The sequence below is a fragment of the Ictalurus punctatus genome, chromosome 25 (assembly GCF_001660625.3).
Source record: "Ictalurus punctatus breed USDA103 chromosome 25, Coco_2.0, whole genome shotgun sequence".
Classification (NCBI taxonomy): domain Eukaryota; kingdom Metazoa; phylum Chordata; class Actinopteri; order Siluriformes; family Ictaluridae; genus Ictalurus; species Ictalurus punctatus.
Window position 1 is genome coordinate 16,363,435 of NC_030440.2, and position 17,354 is coordinate 16,380,788.

Here is a 17,354-nt window from a genome sequence, read left to right on the forward strand (position 1 = left end):
GGGTCAGATTAGTTAGTTAGTGAGTTAGTGCGTGTACAGTGCGGGTCAGATTAGTTAGTTAGTGAGTTAGTGAGTGTACAGTGCAAGTCAGATTAGTTAGTTAGTGAGTTAGTGCGTGTACAGTGCGGGTCAGATTAGTTAGTGAGTGAGTTAGTGCGTGTACAGTGCGGGTCAGATTAGTTAGTGAGTTAGTGCGTGTATAGTGCGGGTCAGATTAGTTAGTGAGTGAGTTAGTGCGTGTACAGTGCGGGTCAGATTAGTTAGTTAGTGAGTTAGTGCGTGTACAGTGCGGGTCAGATTAGTTAGTTAGTGAGTTAGTGAGTGTACAGTGCAAGTCAGATTAGTTAGTGAGTGAGTTAGTGCGTGTACAGTGCGGGTCAGATTAGTTAGTGAGTTAGTGCGTGTACAGTGCGGGTCAGATTAGTTAGTTAGTGAGTTAGTGCGTGTACAGTGCGGGTCAGATTAGTTAGTTAGTTAGTTAGTGCGTGTACAGGTTAGTTAGTTAGTGAGTTAATGCGTGTACAGTGCGGGTCAGATTAGTTAGTTAGTTAGTTAGTTAGTGCGTGTACAGTGCGGGTCAGATTAGTTAGTTAGTTAGTTAGTGCGTGTCAGATTAGTTAGTTAGTGAGTTAGTTAGTGCGTGTACAGTGCGGGTCAGATTAGTTAGTTAGTTAGTTAGTTAGTGCGTGTACAGTGCGGGTCAGATTAGTTAGTTAGTGAGTTAGTGCGTGTACAGATTAGTTAGTTAGTGAGTTAGTGCGTGTACAGTGCGGGTCAGATTAGTTAGTGAGTGAGTTAGTGCGTGTACAGTGCGGGTCAGATTAGTTAGTGAGTTAGTGCGTGTACAGTGCGGGTCAGATTAGTTAGTTAGTGAGTTAGTGCGTGTACAGTGCGGGTCAGATTAGTTAGTTAGTTAGTTAGTTAGTGCGTGTACAGTGCGGGTCAGATTAGTTAGTTAGTGAGTTAGTGCGTGTACAGATTAGTTAGTTAGTGAGTTAGTGCGTGTACAGTGCGGGTCAGATTAGTTAGTTAGTGAGTTAGTGCGTGTACAGTGCGGGTCAGAGTCCACGGTGCGGGGCGCAGTTTCAGTTTCCGGTTTTGCTGATCAGCGGATGAGTGTGCGAGGTCGACGTGCTGAGCTGCGGTCCTCAATCCGGACGTTATTTGAATCGTTTCTCGGTGTGTTTGTTGCTGAAGCGTGTGTCGGAGCTGAATCAGGCAGAAAGCCGTGTTTAGAGATGTGTTAAAATTAGCCGCTGTGCTGCAGGAGTGTGTTGTGGAGTGTTGTGGAGTGGAGTGGTTAATGAGGCGGAGGCAGGAGTAATGTCTGGATGAACAAACTCTCCAACAACAAGACACAACTTCTCTAATGAGCGGTTTACTGCGAGCGTAATGGCGACAAAGGTGAGGTTTTATCGTCTTTATTTTGTGCGGGGATTTAAAGTTGTGTGTTCTTATTTCACTTCGCTTTAAAAACAACGCGAGCCTGTTTTCTGGCAGCGGGACGCGCCAACATTCCTCTCTGGCGTGTTTTATTAGTTTTACACGTTTTATTTCAACATGTTTACATTGGGCTAAATGTGCTAATGACCGAGCGAGTTGAAGTTCTGACGCTGGTGTTTTAAACAAAAATATATGTATATGTTTGAAACGTTTTCCTGTAAACATGGGGGGGAAAAAACGTATCATTAGGAGAGTCTTGTGACATTTCACTCCTCTTCCACTGCGGGTCATGACTTCGCGCAAGGCATGATGGGATATGTAGTGTATTATGTAATTAGCGTAGTGCTGAGGTATTTCCTGTGGCGTTATACCGCTTAGCACCAGTCTATAAGACTTTAAAAAAAAACATCACTACTCACTGTTTTTATTACTATTAGATCACATAAACATATCAGTTTGCTTTTTTTGTGAGGTTTTAGAAGTACTCCAGGTAGTTAGCTAACTAGCTAAGTCAGTAATCTATAGTTTGGGAGCAATAACCAAACCTTATAAGCAATTTCACTCCCCCCCCCCCCCCCCCCCCCCAAAAAAAAAAAAATTTCTAAAACTTTATGCTTTCTAACAGCATTAAATCTTAACTTATTCATCTTCTGTGATCTATCCTGATGTTTATTTCAGGCCCTGGTGCCTTTAACTGGCAGATGTTTCTCTGACTAGTCATCAGTCTTTGACCTATTTTACATGTTTTAAAGAGTCCTGTCAGCATAACCTCGCAAAGAGAGCTATAAATAAAAAAGGCAGGTCTCAGTGCTTCACAGATTACCACATGGGTGTGAAATGTTCAAATTAAAACAGGAAAGAGGAAGACAAAATACTTGCACGTTCAAAAGACATGTTCGGTTCACTTCTAGGTCCTTTATTGCCGAAAAAAGACAAATCAGAACCATTACATTCCACATATACATTTACATGTATTGGGAATTTGTCTTGGTGTTTAGTCACAACACGATACAGTCGATACACACATCTTAGACAGCACAACACAATTACCATCCTAATATACAAATATTATATATAATAAACAAATATTACACATCAAACCGAAATGGTAAGCTAAGCTGTCATTTATGTTACAGTGGAGGTCGAAATAGCAGCTGGATGCAGTTCAGTGTGTGTGTGTGTATATATATATATATATATATATATATATATATATATATATATATATATATATATATATATATATAAACAGCATATATATAACATAAGTATATATAACAGCAATGATGTATAGTAACCACTTAAATATATAAATAATGATATATTTAACCCTTTCATGCACACTAATGCAGATTCAAGGAGAATATACCGTGCACATGTCTTGTAAGTCTATAAGACTTACAAAACATCACTACTCACTGTTTTTATTACGATTAGATGTCCGAATCATATCCGTTTGCTTTTTTCGTGAGGTTTTAGAAGTACTCCAGGTAGTTAGCTAACTAGCTAAGAGAGTAGTCTATAGTTTGGGAGCAATAACCGAACCTTATAAGCGATTTCACTTTTTCTTTTTTTTTCTTCATCAAACTATTCTAACACTTTATGCTCTCTAACAACATTTAATCTTTTTTTATTCTTCTTCTGTGATCAGTCTTGATGTTTATTTCAAGCCCTGGTGCTTTGAATCGGCAGGTGTTTCCCTGACTAGTCATATAACATGCACATCACCTCCAAATCACGTTCATTTAATATTAACCGTTGTTGCTCTCTAAGATTATTTGCCTTTCTAAATGCAGCAGGTGTCCGGTATAGCTTCACAAATTTTCTACACAAAATCCCCATCGATGTCAGACTCCAGTGAATACCTGAGGGTTTTTTTTTTTTTTATATATATATATATATATATATATAAATGAAAGCTTGCTTTACCTAAGAAATCATGCAGCAGTCAAATATCTGTAGCAATATACAGCATGTCAAAGAATACGCTATGTTTTACTCCATAAATGATATTTCCTTTAGTCTCGGTCATCAATATTAAACATTTTACACCTGAATGTTATTTTTATATTTATAAACATTTATTTAATTATGATTATTTCAATAAAATGTTTTATAAGTGATCTTTAGATAAAGTCATAATTGATATAACATGCAATTTGATATATATATTTTTTATTTGGTCATCAACATTAAATATTTAAAAAGATAAATAAAGTAAGTAAGGAAAGGAAATTACATCAACTACACTTAAAGTCGATAGATTAATATGAAGAAATAAAGTTGATAGTGTGTAAATTATTCAGCTGAATACATACACACACACACACACACACACACACACACACACACACACAGACTCTCTTGTTGCCTGAGTAGGCCTCCTACATAGAGAAGCCCTTCACACTGCTCCTACAGCTTACACTGCCGTGTGTGTGTGTGAATAATGATTCCTTTGTAGTTAGGAACTTCTTTGCTTTAGAAATTGTAAATCATTAGCTGAATAATTCAAACAGATATTTGCATGTTTACATGCTCAGCGCCGGAGTCGTACAGGAAGCAGGATGTCTCCAAAAGACACCAAAATTAGTCTGAAAGTACAAATTCACCGATCATTACATGTATCATGTCTGATATCCGTTTAGTAACGATTAAAACACTTGGGTGTTGTAGTGTATAGGAAAATAATCAGTGATGGAATTAGTTACCAGCTCAGTCGATTATTGTCCTATAACCGGGCGGCTGTGGATCGGGTGGTAGAGCGGGTCTTCTGCTGATCGTAGGGTCGGCGGTTCGATTCCCGGCCCACGTGACTCCACGTGCCGAAGTGTCCTTGGGCAAGACACCGAACCCCGAGTTGCTCCCGATGGCAAGTTAGCGCCTTGCATGGCAGCTCTGCTACCACTGGTGTGTGAGAGTGTGTGAATGGGTGAATGAGACACAGTGTAAAGCGCTTTGTAGAACCGCTAAAGCCTCACTGGCCTTTCTTTTCTCCCTCTGTATCTTAAAGGTAATAAATTGGGTAAAAAATCAGCGTATCATGTTACGGAGAAACGGTAAAAAGTTGTTCGTGTCGGAAAGTCTAAAGTTACAGCCCTTCCTCTTACTGTTACGACGCGCTGACACTGGAGACTCCTTCCATAAACTTTACATGAACGCTTCCTTTCAGGAAACATCACCAAATTAACGATTAGTTAATTTAGTTAGCCATAATAATCCCCGTGAAGAAGCCGTTACTATAGAAACGATAATGTTTTAGAACAAGCGCCTTAATATAAACCTGTGATTTGCGGCTGCGCCAACGTCCGAGCCGCTGGTGTTGAAAATTTATCAACACTTTCTGACCAATCAGGTGCAAGAATTCCACAGCGCTGTTGTATAAAGCCTCTGGAATATTTTTTTTTTTTTTTTTTTTTTTTTTTTTTTTTAACACATACGCTAAGTGTGGGTCTCTCTTGCCACCTCGTGGAACAACTAAATAGTGCAAAAGAATTAAATGCACACGTGCGACGTGCGCGTACAAAGTACACACGGTTAGAAAACCCGGGCGGCGCGCGCGTACAGTACGCACGTACTCTGCTGATGAAGAAGTTTGCATCACGCGTACTTTATGCTGTTCCTAGCGTACACGTAAAAAGGGAAGCATGCTTTCTACTTAGGAAGAAGTGATCTTCCACAAAGTATGAGGCGAAAATGGAGGCGTAGTTGAATGACGCGGCATAAATATCATTTTTTTAACACGACGTAGGTATTATTATTATTATTATTATTATTATTATTATTACTTTGCAGCGTCATCTCAACCGCATTTTACGTTGATCGATACGTCTCCGTTATAATCGGAGCTGATGATACATACCATCCATATAACGGGTCTGCCGTTTTCTTAAAGTTGCATTCAAAACAATAAACCGTACACGCAAAGGAAGTCGAGCGCAACAGTTTTTATCGGCAGGTGTGAAAATGCCAGCTGCTTTGTAGGACCAGACGAGCCAGTTTTTTAACTCCCATGACGTCTTTACATGCAGAGAGGATTAGGTTGTTATCAGGGCAGAGATAAAGATCAGATATCGTGTGTGTGTGTGTGTGCACGTGTGCATGTGTGTTCATGTTCTCCGTCTGCCGCACAGGCGCAGGTTTTATACGACTTCACAGCAGAGCCGGGCAACAACGAGCTGTCGGTGAGAGAGGGCGAGACGATCACAATCACCAACCAGGTAACTCCTGACTGCATGACATCACACTGACCTTGTATACTGTGTGTGTGTGTGTGTGTGCAGTGTCATTGCTGTAAAACTCGGTGCATTTCTTTGTTTTTCCTCAGAGCATTGGCGGAGGATGGATCGAGGCGCAGAACAGCAGGGGCGAGGTCGGGCTGGTGCCTGAGGACTATGTGGAGGTAAAGCTGACTGAACACACACCCTGGGGAATTCATACACAGCCCCACACACACACACACACACACACACACTGGAGTTTCCTGTAGAGGAAGGAAACTGCCACAGTGGGAGAATGAGTCACAGGAATGTAACCGGATACGGGTTCTGTCCTCAAAGTCCACGCGTGACATATTTACTGATCTGCATGGAGCTCTGGTGCTATTTACCGTTGCGCCTGAAGGTGCGAGTCGACTGTGTATGCAGGAGTGTGTAGGAGAGCGTTGGAGTCACATGTATCCACGTGAGCGTGTGCCTCTATCGTGCCTCTCTGTAACACATGAATGATAATGTTAATAATGTCTGAAACAGAGCCGAATGCATCGTTTCCCCTCCAGCAGAGTGACATCACCACCGCCGTTCTGTTGTTTGAAAACGGATGCGTGTTCTCCGGTGAAACAAGTTCGTCAGGGCTGATCACTGAACATCCGATTCCAAAAACCACGGGCGTTCATACGGAGCCGCATCCCCGCCTGTACCGCCGTAACATCCCCCACTCTTCTGAAAAGGCCTGCCGCTAGATGACGGGGCGTGGCTGTGGGGATTTGTGTTCGTTCAGCTACAAGAGCGTTAATGAGGGAGGTCGGGTACTGATGACGGATGAGGAGGCCCCGGTTCCAGTTCATCCCACAAGGTGTTCCGTGGGGTTGAAGTCAGGGCTCAACAACGACATTCCGTACAATTGTGTGTTTCCATCTTTGTAGTACATTTTGGAGAAGAAGTGGCGCACATACTTTTAACCGTGTGGTGTGTAAATGTTTCGGGAAATATATATAGTGTGGCCTGTTGCAACACGCTGCTTGTATTTATTTATTTATTTATTTATCAGTACAACCGACTGTTTACAGAAAACCTATCAACACCATTTCAACAATTTCTGTCGTCATTTTTAATCCATCTAACAACGCAGAGCCGCAGCCCGGACCGTTGACACGAGGCAGGTTGGGTCCATGGATTCATGCTCTTAGCGCCAAGGTCTGACTCGTACGTGTGTGCCTCAGCAGAAATCGAGATTCATCAGACCAGGCCACGTTTTTCCAGTCTTCACCTGTCCAGTTTTGGTGAGCCTGTACCCACTGCAGCCTCAGCTTTCTCCTCTTGACGGACAGAAGTGGAACCCGACGTGCTGTCGTAGCCCGTCCGCCTCGACGCGTTGTGCACGTCTGCTCACCGCGGTTGTACGGAGTGGTTATCTGACTTACTGTAGCCTTTCCGTCAGCTCAAACCCGTCTGGCCGTTCTCCGTTGTGAAATGGCGTTTCCGTCTGCAGAACTCCGCTCACTGGGTGTTTCCTCTTTATTACACCATTCTGAGTAAACTTGAGAGATTGTCGTGACCATCCCGGGAGATCAGCCGTTCTAGAAATACTCAGACCAGCTCGTCTGGCAACAACAATCACGCCACGGTCCAAATGGCCGAGATCACGCCGAGATTCCCTTACCCGAAGTTGCCGGTTCGTACCTGTACGATTGTCTGCATTGCGCTCGAGAGCGAGCGCATCCTGGAGCGTGTCTTTACCGAAGAGAAAGCGCAAAATCAAACGACAGTGGTTCATTTATTATTACCGTGTTTGGAGAATGCACGGTAAAGGATCTGAGAGCGTTCCTCCATACAGAATCTCTCCAGATCCTTCACATTTCGAGGTCCGCAGGTGTTCTATGGGGTTCGGGTCAGGGGACTGGGATGGTCAGGGCAGGACCTTAATTTTGTGGTCAGTAAACCATTTCTGTGTTGATTTTGATGTATGTTTCGGATCATCGTCCTGCTGGAAGACGACCCGTTTTAATCTTTCTGTCAGAGGCAGTCAGGTTTTCATTTAATATCTGTAGATATTTGATGGAGTCCATGATGCCATGTGTCCTAACAAAATGTCCAGGTCCTCTGGCAGAAAAACAGCCCCAAAACATTAAAGATCCTCCTCCATATTTAACCGTGGACATGAGGTACTTTTCCATACGGCTACCTCTCTGTGTGCTCCAAAACCTCCTCTGTGTTTATTACCAAAAAGCTCTATTCTGGTTTCATCTGACCGTAGAACCCGATCCCATTTGAAGTTCCAGTAGTGTCTGCACACTGAAGACACTCGAGTTTGTTTTCGGGTGAGAGTAGAGGCTTTTCTCTTGAAACCCTCCCAAACAACTTGTGCTGATGTCGGTGACTTCAGATTGTAGTTCTGGAGACTTTCTGACCCCAAGACGCAACTAACTCCTGCAGTTCTCCAGCTGTGATCCTTGGAGATTCTTTGTCCACTCGAAGCGTCCTCTTCACAGTGCGTAGAGACGATACAGACACGCGTCCACTTCCAGGTCGATTCATAACATCTCCACTTGACTGGAACTTCATCAGCTGGATAATTCATTACAATTGTTTTTTTTATGTACTATTGAGTTCTATTAAGGACATTTTGTACCTGTTTTCGTTCCAAGTAAGCACTTTTAGAATTTCTTTAGTAAAGTTCAGTTTGTTCTTACCGACTTGCCCGGTTCAAGTAAACAATAAATGTAAATAAAGCACAGATAATAGGCTGGTTTCGATCAAAATCTGTCGGTTAAAAATGCAGGGTTTGTTTCGGGCCTGGACGTTACCATGGCTGGAAAAATATCACTAGATTTGTAAAGTAATCTTGGCGTTATTTTAGAATATTCTCCTAACTTTAAAAGCGCTTTATTAGGAACACCCGCTCATTTCAGGCAGCTATCCGTTATCCGGCAATCACGTGGCCGCAGTGCAACGCATACATTTATACAGATGCACAACAAGAACTTCAGGTAATGTTCATCAAACATCAGAATGAGGGGAAAACATGTGATCTCAGGGACTTTGACTGCGGCCTGGTTGTTGGTGAGAGTTTGAGCATTTGAGAAACAGCTGATCTGCTGGCATTTTCGCACAGGATGGTGCGTGAAACAAAAATAACATCCAGCGAGCAGCAGTGCTGCAGGCAGAAACACCTTGAAAGAGTCGAGAGGAGAATAGCCAGACCGGTTTGAGCTGACAGGAAGTCTGTGATGTATCGCAAATAAGCACTTGTTTTTACAGACGCGAGCAGAAAAGTGTCTCCGAACGCACAACACATCAAACCTTGAGGTGGATGAGCTACAGCAGCAGAAGACCACATCGGGTTCCAGTCCTGTCAGACGAGAACAGGAATCCTGAGACTACAGTGAGCACCAAAATTGTTGCCTGGTCTTTATCCGATCTAGAACCGTCAAGCACAGCCACGCCATGGTCGGAGTCACTGAGATCATATGTTTTCCCCCATTCTGATGTTTGATCTGAACAACAAGTGAAGCTCTTGACCTGTATCTGCATGATTTTATGATGGGCTGGTTGGATAGTTCTATGAATGGGTTCCTAATAAAGTGGCCAGTAAGCGTATATATAGATTTTGACATGCTATCCTTCATTAAAGACACTTTCCTTCTGAAGGATTATAGCAGACCTCTGAGCTACTATTATTTGGAGGAAGGGCACGGTTATAAAATGTAGAACATTGTGTGTGTCACATTTTAGAAGCTGATAGAGCTGAGAGTGTGTGTGTGTGTGTGTGTGTAGAGGTGGAGCAGATGTAGGTCTGTTAAACCGTTCAATCTCAGTGTAAACTGACTCTGGGAAGTAACGAGACTGTTTGTGATCTGTGCTCTTTACAAACGTTTGGGTCCTGCTCTTACTCCCTCCATCTACACACACACACACACACACACACACACACACTGATGCGTGACCAAACATTTAGATGACTACATGTTCGAGACTTCTCGAAAGTTACATCCTGCTTTGGTTGTTTTGTCAAGGCTTTCTTTTATAGATGTTTTTGTTTTGTTTGAGTCGCTTATTAGGGACGTGCTTCAAGGAATATTCCTTCTCATACCACAGCGCTGTTGAGTTCTCGCTTCTGATTGGTCAATAACATCAACAAGGGCTTATAATGCTGGACATGCCACATAAACAAAGACTAATAATGAACAGGCTGTTTTGTTTTTTTTTTAAAAAGGAGTGCTATTAATGTTGACATGGCTACGTTTCCTGTAGATGTTTATGTAGCGTTTGTGGGAGGAGTCTCCGGTGTCATTCGTTAAGTTTTTGCAGAATGATTTGCTCCTCTTAACTTCAAGAGAGACAAAAAAGAGCGGCTGGAGGGAGCAACGATACTTTTTATACAGTAATCGTTCCGGTCCGCTAATTCGGTGGGTCGGGAATCTTCAGGATCTACCTCCGCTAGCATAGCAAACAACAAACCAAACGTATAGTGTCCATGTTGTTGTTAATCGCGTAGTATAATCGTGCGGTCGTACCGAATATCGGCCCGGCTGGGGGTAGGCGTAGGCACGAGTCCTTGCGCTAGTGGGATATCCTTTAAATAGCTGCTACAACGTAAGCGATAACAGGAACTTCCATAACAGTAACTGTAACTATGAAAGGATTGTAAAGGTGACATTTTGTTTTTTACTGCGTAGGAAAAATGATGGCTGGCAATTTGCCGTGCTAAGAGCACAGTTATTAGTGAAGTAATGAACTCCGGGGTGGTAACGGTGCGTCTGCTTCATCCCTCCATGCCGTCGTTGATGATTTTTCCTAGAACAGCATGTCCCCGAGTGTTTCGCGGTGTATTTTCACCGAGTGTAAACGTTGGTGTTTGTGCCTCCTCAGGTCGGTAAGCCTCCGGCGTTTGCGGCAGGAGGAAGTGTGCCCCCGATTGACCTTTCCTTCTTTGACAGTCATGCTACAGCGAGTAACACACAAGGCCAGGTGAGCTGCTGCGCCTACACACACACACCCACACACACACACGCACACACCCCCGCGCGCACCACTTCCTTCCCTTTTTCCTCTCTACTCTAAAGGACAGCACCAGTGAAAGTGCCGGAGAACGAACACGAATACGATCTGAAACTGTAACTCTTATTTCGATGGTGTCCGAGTCTAGACGAAAGTCCTGCACCTGTAAGCGCTGTGCCAGCTAATTTAATATCTAAATCATAGGTAATAATGATATCTAAATCTTCTTATATTCGCTCACGATCAAGACTTCTGTTTTTACCAGCACCGTGTCCTCCATGTCGGTTTTCCTTAAAGTCGCGAGCCGATCGGTCGGACGGTAAGAAAGGATCTGACGTCTGGAAAAAATTGACGTTCCTGAAGCGCTCTGCTGTGGTGGCAAAGATGTGCTCTAAAAAGAAAAATACAAATTTTATATAACGTTTCCGCATTCCACCCACCTTCACATGTTAAAAACCTAGTGCAAAAGCAGCCCTAGACGGTGATCTAGTGGGTGTGGCTTATTTGATTGACACCATCGAGCCACGTCATTCTGCTCATCCATCTGACACGGAGAGAGCTAGTAAGAGAACACCATGAATAAGCCTCGTCACCGGTTTACGGCTGATTATTATTCTATTTTCTTTGTTCATTTCCTCTTCAGTGTTTTTCCGTAGTGTTCCTCATACTACGGAAAAATACTGAAGAGGAAACAAAAAAAAGAATAATTTTAACAGGGTGTGTGTGTGTGTGTGTGAGATAGAGAATTTCCCCAGTGTGGGATCAATAAAGTGTTTATCTTATCTTAAGGCTGCGTTCGAATTCACTCAGAACTGAACAAAGTGAGGGAGAAACATGGACGTATCCAAGGACGCGTGTGTTTTTGCTACCAAGAATCTAGCGATCATGAGTTTGTATGATGTATTTACGTTCTCAAAAAAGTGAACTGTACGGTCTGTCTGTGTTGACTTTTAAAGTAGTGAAATGATCTTTATATACTGTTGGCATGTCTAGAGGTCGACCGATTAATCGGTTTTGGCGATTAATTGACACCGATAAACGATAGCTTGAAGTATCGTTTATGGGCAAAAATCCACACTGATAGTGTTTCCCGGTTGCGGAGCGGTTGAGAAGGTTCCGCCGTCATTATACAGTACGAGAGCGGCCTCTAGAGGCGAAATAAAAACCATCGCTGGCCAGTTTTGCCACGATATTTGAAGTGTTTTTTTATTCACGTCGGACGCCGTTGTTTACGTTTGTTATCCGGAGCGTTACTGTTTGGGTCCGTTTGAACGTGTGTCTTTTATTGACTTTAATGTTTATTAATAGTTCCTTTACTTTGAGCGTTAGGTTTCCATTCAGTATCAATTTCAAAAACTATCGGGTTGATTAATCTGCTACAGGCAGGCACTGCCCAATTTAGCCATCGGTAAAATCCACTATCGGTCTGCCTCCAGACGTGACGTCACATCCTGAATCCGTGGCCGAGGAGATCTTCACGACTTTCCGAGCGTCGTCTTTGAACCGTCAGAAACTCCACATGATGAGGTTCTCGTGTTACGAACGCGGCTCGGGATTAAAAGACGAGACCAGTTATGATTTAATGGAGTCTCGGGATTCGGCGTGGCGCACTGTGTTTCTGACTCGGTGTCTGAGGATGTGAGTCAGCAGAAGAGGAAGGGGGGATTCTTTCCTCAGAAGCGTTTGAAAATGTGCACGTCAGCCGGTTGTGCTACAACGAGAACATTTGCTGAATTAAGCAGCCCGTCAGCAGGACCGAGGGCACGGGGGCACGACAGCGGGCGCTTACGGTGACTCGTAAAAAATAAAACAACGTTTCTCATAGCCGATTGTTACAAATTAACTTTGTAGAACTGATTCGTTTGTTGTTGTTGTTTTTTAATGCTTAAGAAGCTACTAAAATGGCTTAGGTAACATCTCTACCACTTTACCGTCATTATGAACACCCATAATACACGAAAATATTCCGATTTATCGCTATATCGCGTTTAACGCTGGATATCGTCACCATGCAGCTTTGTAGAGATCTGCATCCTGTGAAGATAGCGTAAGTTCTTTATTTATTGCCGTACAAATATAAAATCGCTCATTTCAAGCTTAAAGCGTTTGCTTCTTTCCAGAAATAAAAAAAAAACGCTTAATATCCTGCGAAAAATGATTTCGTCTTACCAAGTGGAAATATCTTAAACATGGACAAATTTATCTTGTATTTCCTATTATAAGATCACAGTAAACCAAATATAAGGTTCTTAAACCTATTTCTAGCCGTCGTAACTCATCTCAAGCTTCAAATAGTTTTGTCCCATTGCATTGCATTATTTGTTTTCAGTGTATTATTATTATTATTATTATTATTATTATTATTATTTTGTAAATGATCTGCCAGTACTATATGATATCATTTAAAGCTTGAACTGAGTAAAAAAAATATCTAGAAATAAGTTTAATTTATCACTATTGAGGATATTTTTACTTGCTAAAAATGTTGTTTTTTTTTTTTTTTTTGCTAACATCGTTAACGTTAGCTAGCAGGCTGGGTGAGCGGGCGTTTGTGAATCTCATCGTTTTATGTCTCGTCCTTTTCCCAGCATTCTCCCAGAGCGCCGTTTCAATAGACCCCCCCGTTACGCCGTAAACATGAAGCATTGATTTGCAGGAAGCTGGGAGTTGTCTTTCCTGTAGGAAGAGTGCAGCCGATGGCACAGTAAACCCATTCTCCGCTGCAGTATCTCCGCTCGTCGGAGACCACGTTTCGGACGGATCGAGAGCGTCTGATGCGTTACGCCGGCTGAGGCTTTTATTTCCTGATGATTTTATCGTGACTAACTTGGTAACTCGAAGCAATTTCTCTCTCTTTTAAAGAAAAGAATTTCTCCAGCGTTCGTTCAGACCGCCCGGGATTTAGTTTCAGGCTTCTGAAAATAGATAACCGTTAGTGATCGTTCGTTTCAGCCCAGATTTCGCCGATAAAACTAAGAACTACAGCAGGTCTAGTTGCTGAAGTCTTTATCGCTTTAGCCGACGGGTTCCCTCAAATTCCTCCAATAATTAGTTTCTGCATTTCAGTAAATTTCCCACGCTGTAATCCCTGCCTCAAATAGAAACTTCCAGGCTAGTCGCGTAAACGTCCGCCCGTACCCTCCACGCGATTCGGTAGAATTCCCGTTCGACGTTTGACGATCCGATGCGTCTGCTGCGACGGACGAGACGACGATATGATCCATCCTCCAAGCTGTTCAGAATCTTGGATAGGCCTACTGCTAATTCGTGATTACGGTGCCGACGTAGAGAAGGACTATTTGTAAAGTAGCAGAGTTACGGTAAAATGAACCTTGTTTAGACATCAGTTTAAAAATAGAAATTAATCTCACGTGCTGGTTTGTTTGTAGAAAAATCCTCGGATGGTTTTCCTGTACCCCGATGCGCTTTGGCTGCACGGACAAAACGCTATCGTTCGCGCAAACGCTGTAGTGCGCACGTTTACTACACACGATACACCTAATAAAATCAGTTTCGCTGAATTTGATCATCAGGTATGATAGTCCAAGCTACGTAGTGTTATATTATATATAATATATTATTATTATTATTATTATTATTATTATTATTATTATTTTTACGTAACGCAACTGAGCCTAAATTTTCTCTGAAGTCAGAAAGGTTAGGTAATGTTACCAGACGCGTCCGGAGCGGACCGGCGCCTCACGGCCGAGTGCATAGCGCGCAGCGCGTCTGCGTGCGCGTAAAGACGAGGAAGGTCTGATCGAGAGGTTCGGATATTTCCTGTCAAACGTCGTACGGTCGCATCACGGATTTAGTTTTCGTCAAGGGCGTCGAACGTCTTCCTCATCAAAGTGCACACTGTTTTAGCAGTTTAAAATCGGAGCATCAGACTCGGAGGAACTCTTGACGTCAGACTCTGTCAGCACTCTGGTTTCCTCATAGCCTGTTGAAATGGAACAGGAAAAAGAAGTCATTTCACTCAGATTAGACACCTAATGTACAAACTCACTGCAAATATTTCTGCAACAACCCTGTTTAGCTGTGGTATGAAATGTACCGTAACCCTTTCCTGCCAAAATCACTGTCCAGGCTGATGGCCAATCCATTTAGAGCTCCTTTTTGTTGATATTTTAGGGAAATATGAGATGTAAATCACCTCCAAAGCACTTGAGCATTACCGTAAATGAACACAAACTGAAATTTAACTGTTTAGACTGTTATCTTTACTGACTTTCTACATAAGATAAAGAAAGAAAGAATTAGAATGAAGAATTGTGTCATTTAAAAAGTCATTTTTAAAAAGATCTTTTTTTTTTTAAAAACTAGTGTTTTTTCGGAGATTTAGATTACTATTATTATTATTTTTACCTCCTTGTGTCATGCAACAATCCTAAACTGTGCAAATATTCAGTATATAATGACATTTTCTAATATTTTTATAATATGTTTCTAATTTAAAAAATTATTATAAAAATATTAAAATATAATAATAAATAATTAAATTAATTTTTAATTAAAAATAATTTAATTAATTCATTAATTAATTAATAATTAAAATAATAGCATTTTATAATATGTCTTCAGCATATGCGTACATATTTTAGACCTGAATGTAAAAAATTTTGGACATTTGAAGATCGATTTTTAAAAATTTTATTTATTTATTTATTTATTTGTCTATTTTCATTTCAGACAGACTGTTTTAGCCCTTTTTACTCATGGACAATCCATTTGCTTTTTTTTAATATAAGTAATATTTAGACAGGGTCAAAATTCATATACCATGCAATTTTAAATATATAAGTGTGTATATATAAAAGATAAGTACATTAGTGTGTGTGTGTGTATATATAAAATAATCTGGATATACGTAAATGATAATGCATATACGTAAATAAATAAGGCATGAAAAGGTTCATTTAATCGCTTTTTCAGATGGAGGAATAAACTGGACGTTGGCATGATGTTTTCTGTTTATTTTTATTATATTTTAACACGAAAGGTTCACTTAGCACACGCTCACCTACACTAAACTAAACCCCCGCTAGAGCGATCTTCAGGAAATACAGAAACATGCTCGGTCTCCATTTGAAAAAAACTGGCCGTGCTTTTGTTAACTAAAGCGTTCAGTTACGATGTCACTATTGTAGGATTGTGGTTTCACATGTATTTCAAAGTTCAAGCCATAAAAATCAATAAGATCCTCATAACAAGGGGGGGGGGGGGGGGGAGCGCGTACCGTGAACCGTCTTTTATCTTTGTGAATGTCAGACCAAGGACGTTTTAGATTTCTTCTCTAAATTAATCATTCTGTAAATATTTGAACGTGTTGCAGTTTTTATTTCCCCCGAGTTCTAAATCTTCCCGCCATGTTTTTGTTAACCGGTGTGATCATTATCGATGCCACTTCATATCATGTATATAAGTCCCGGAACCCGCTAGAGGAGGAAAAACCTCTCATATTCTGGCCTGCCCGCCTTTTATTTATTGATTCATTCATTCATTCATTCATTCATTCATTCATTCATTCATTTATTTATTTATTTATTTATTCATTCATTTATTTATTTATTTATTTAAAGGCGACTGGACGAGAGCAATTTGCGTAAAAATTCCAGATGCAGATTTGGCTACGGGTGACGTGAGCGTGACGTTTTAATTCAGTGTGATTCTCGGTATAGCAGAAGTTGTTGGTTTTATCTTCTGAGAAGTTCTCCATCTGGTACAGAAGTGAAAACAGCTGCATCGCCAGGCGTTTCTCCGCACATTTACATGCACGCTGCAGACACTTGGAGGTTTTGGACCATGCAGTCTGAACGTTTGAAGTCTTCTATAAATAGTCTCCCTTTAAAATAATAAAAAGGGTTGTGAATCAGCGTTGTTGTGTGTGTGTGTGTGTTTACCAGCCCTTGTCCAGATATGCTAAGTTCCTTGTAGAAAATTAATAAAAGATGACTGATGGATATTTTTTCTAGCAAAGCCAGTGAGTTAAGCGTCTTTAGAGCGGTTAAGATCCTTACGAACGGCCAGAGAGAAGCTGTAGTGCAGCTTAAGTCGTTGCCTTGCTTTCAGCCTTACTTCTACATCCACAATGTTTGAAACCGTAGACACTAGCCTGAAGCTATCGAAAGACATTTTGCATCATCTCACGGTGTATTCGCCTGCGTTCTTCACTTTATTCGTCGTTTTAAAGGGATGAAATGTTCAATATGGTGTTCCTCAAGCTCCGGTTTTAGACCTGCTTTCCTTTGTGTGTTCAGCTCCTGCCTGTTAAACTCCACATCGACTACAAACGAAATAATCGCCTCCTAGTGTATCTCGCTGATCTCCCGAAGCAGTTTAATTCATATCGTGCCCTACTGTGCTTATTCCACGTCATCCGGATAGTCTTTCAGAAGAACATCGGGAACATCCTGTAAAAAGGAGAGATGACGCGATACTGAAACGACTACTACTACGCTTTTAAATGATTATTTTTATGACTCTTAATGGTAGGATTGTGGGTTTGAGCCCCGCGGATAAAAACGGAGGGCTCCGTCAGGTGTAAAACCTGCGCCAAATCAGAAATCCCCCGTCATAAACCGGGTTTCCGTAATGGAGACGGACGATCCGCCGTGGCGACCCGGAACCCGAACGGCCGAAAGACTTCAAAACGGGACTTCAAGATCTTAACGTTGCAAATATAATATATGA

At 41.7% G+C, this 17,354-nt stretch overlaps 1 protein-coding gene across 2 annotated transcripts in view; it reads left to right on the forward strand.

Moving 5' to 3' along the window:
* Positions 1-1,083: 1,083 nt before the first annotated feature.
* snx9b (sorting nexin 9b) overlaps positions 1,084-17,354 on the forward strand; it is a 33,344-nt gene continuing 17,073 nt past the window's right edge. The window contains exons 1-4 of one of the 2 annotated variants that reach the window (XM_017455757.3): positions 1,084-1,404; positions 5,574-5,660; positions 5,768-5,842; positions 10,530-10,628. In XM_017455757.3, coding sequence (XP_017311246.1) covers positions 1,393-1,404; positions 5,574-5,660; positions 5,768-5,842; positions 10,530-10,628 — 273 coding nt within the window. In that variant the 5' untranslated portion in view covers positions 1,084-1,392. The remainder of the gene's footprint in view (positions 1,405-5,573; positions 5,661-5,767; positions 5,843-10,529; positions 10,629-17,354) is intronic. The other variant, XM_017455758.3, reaches the window with a different exon arrangement.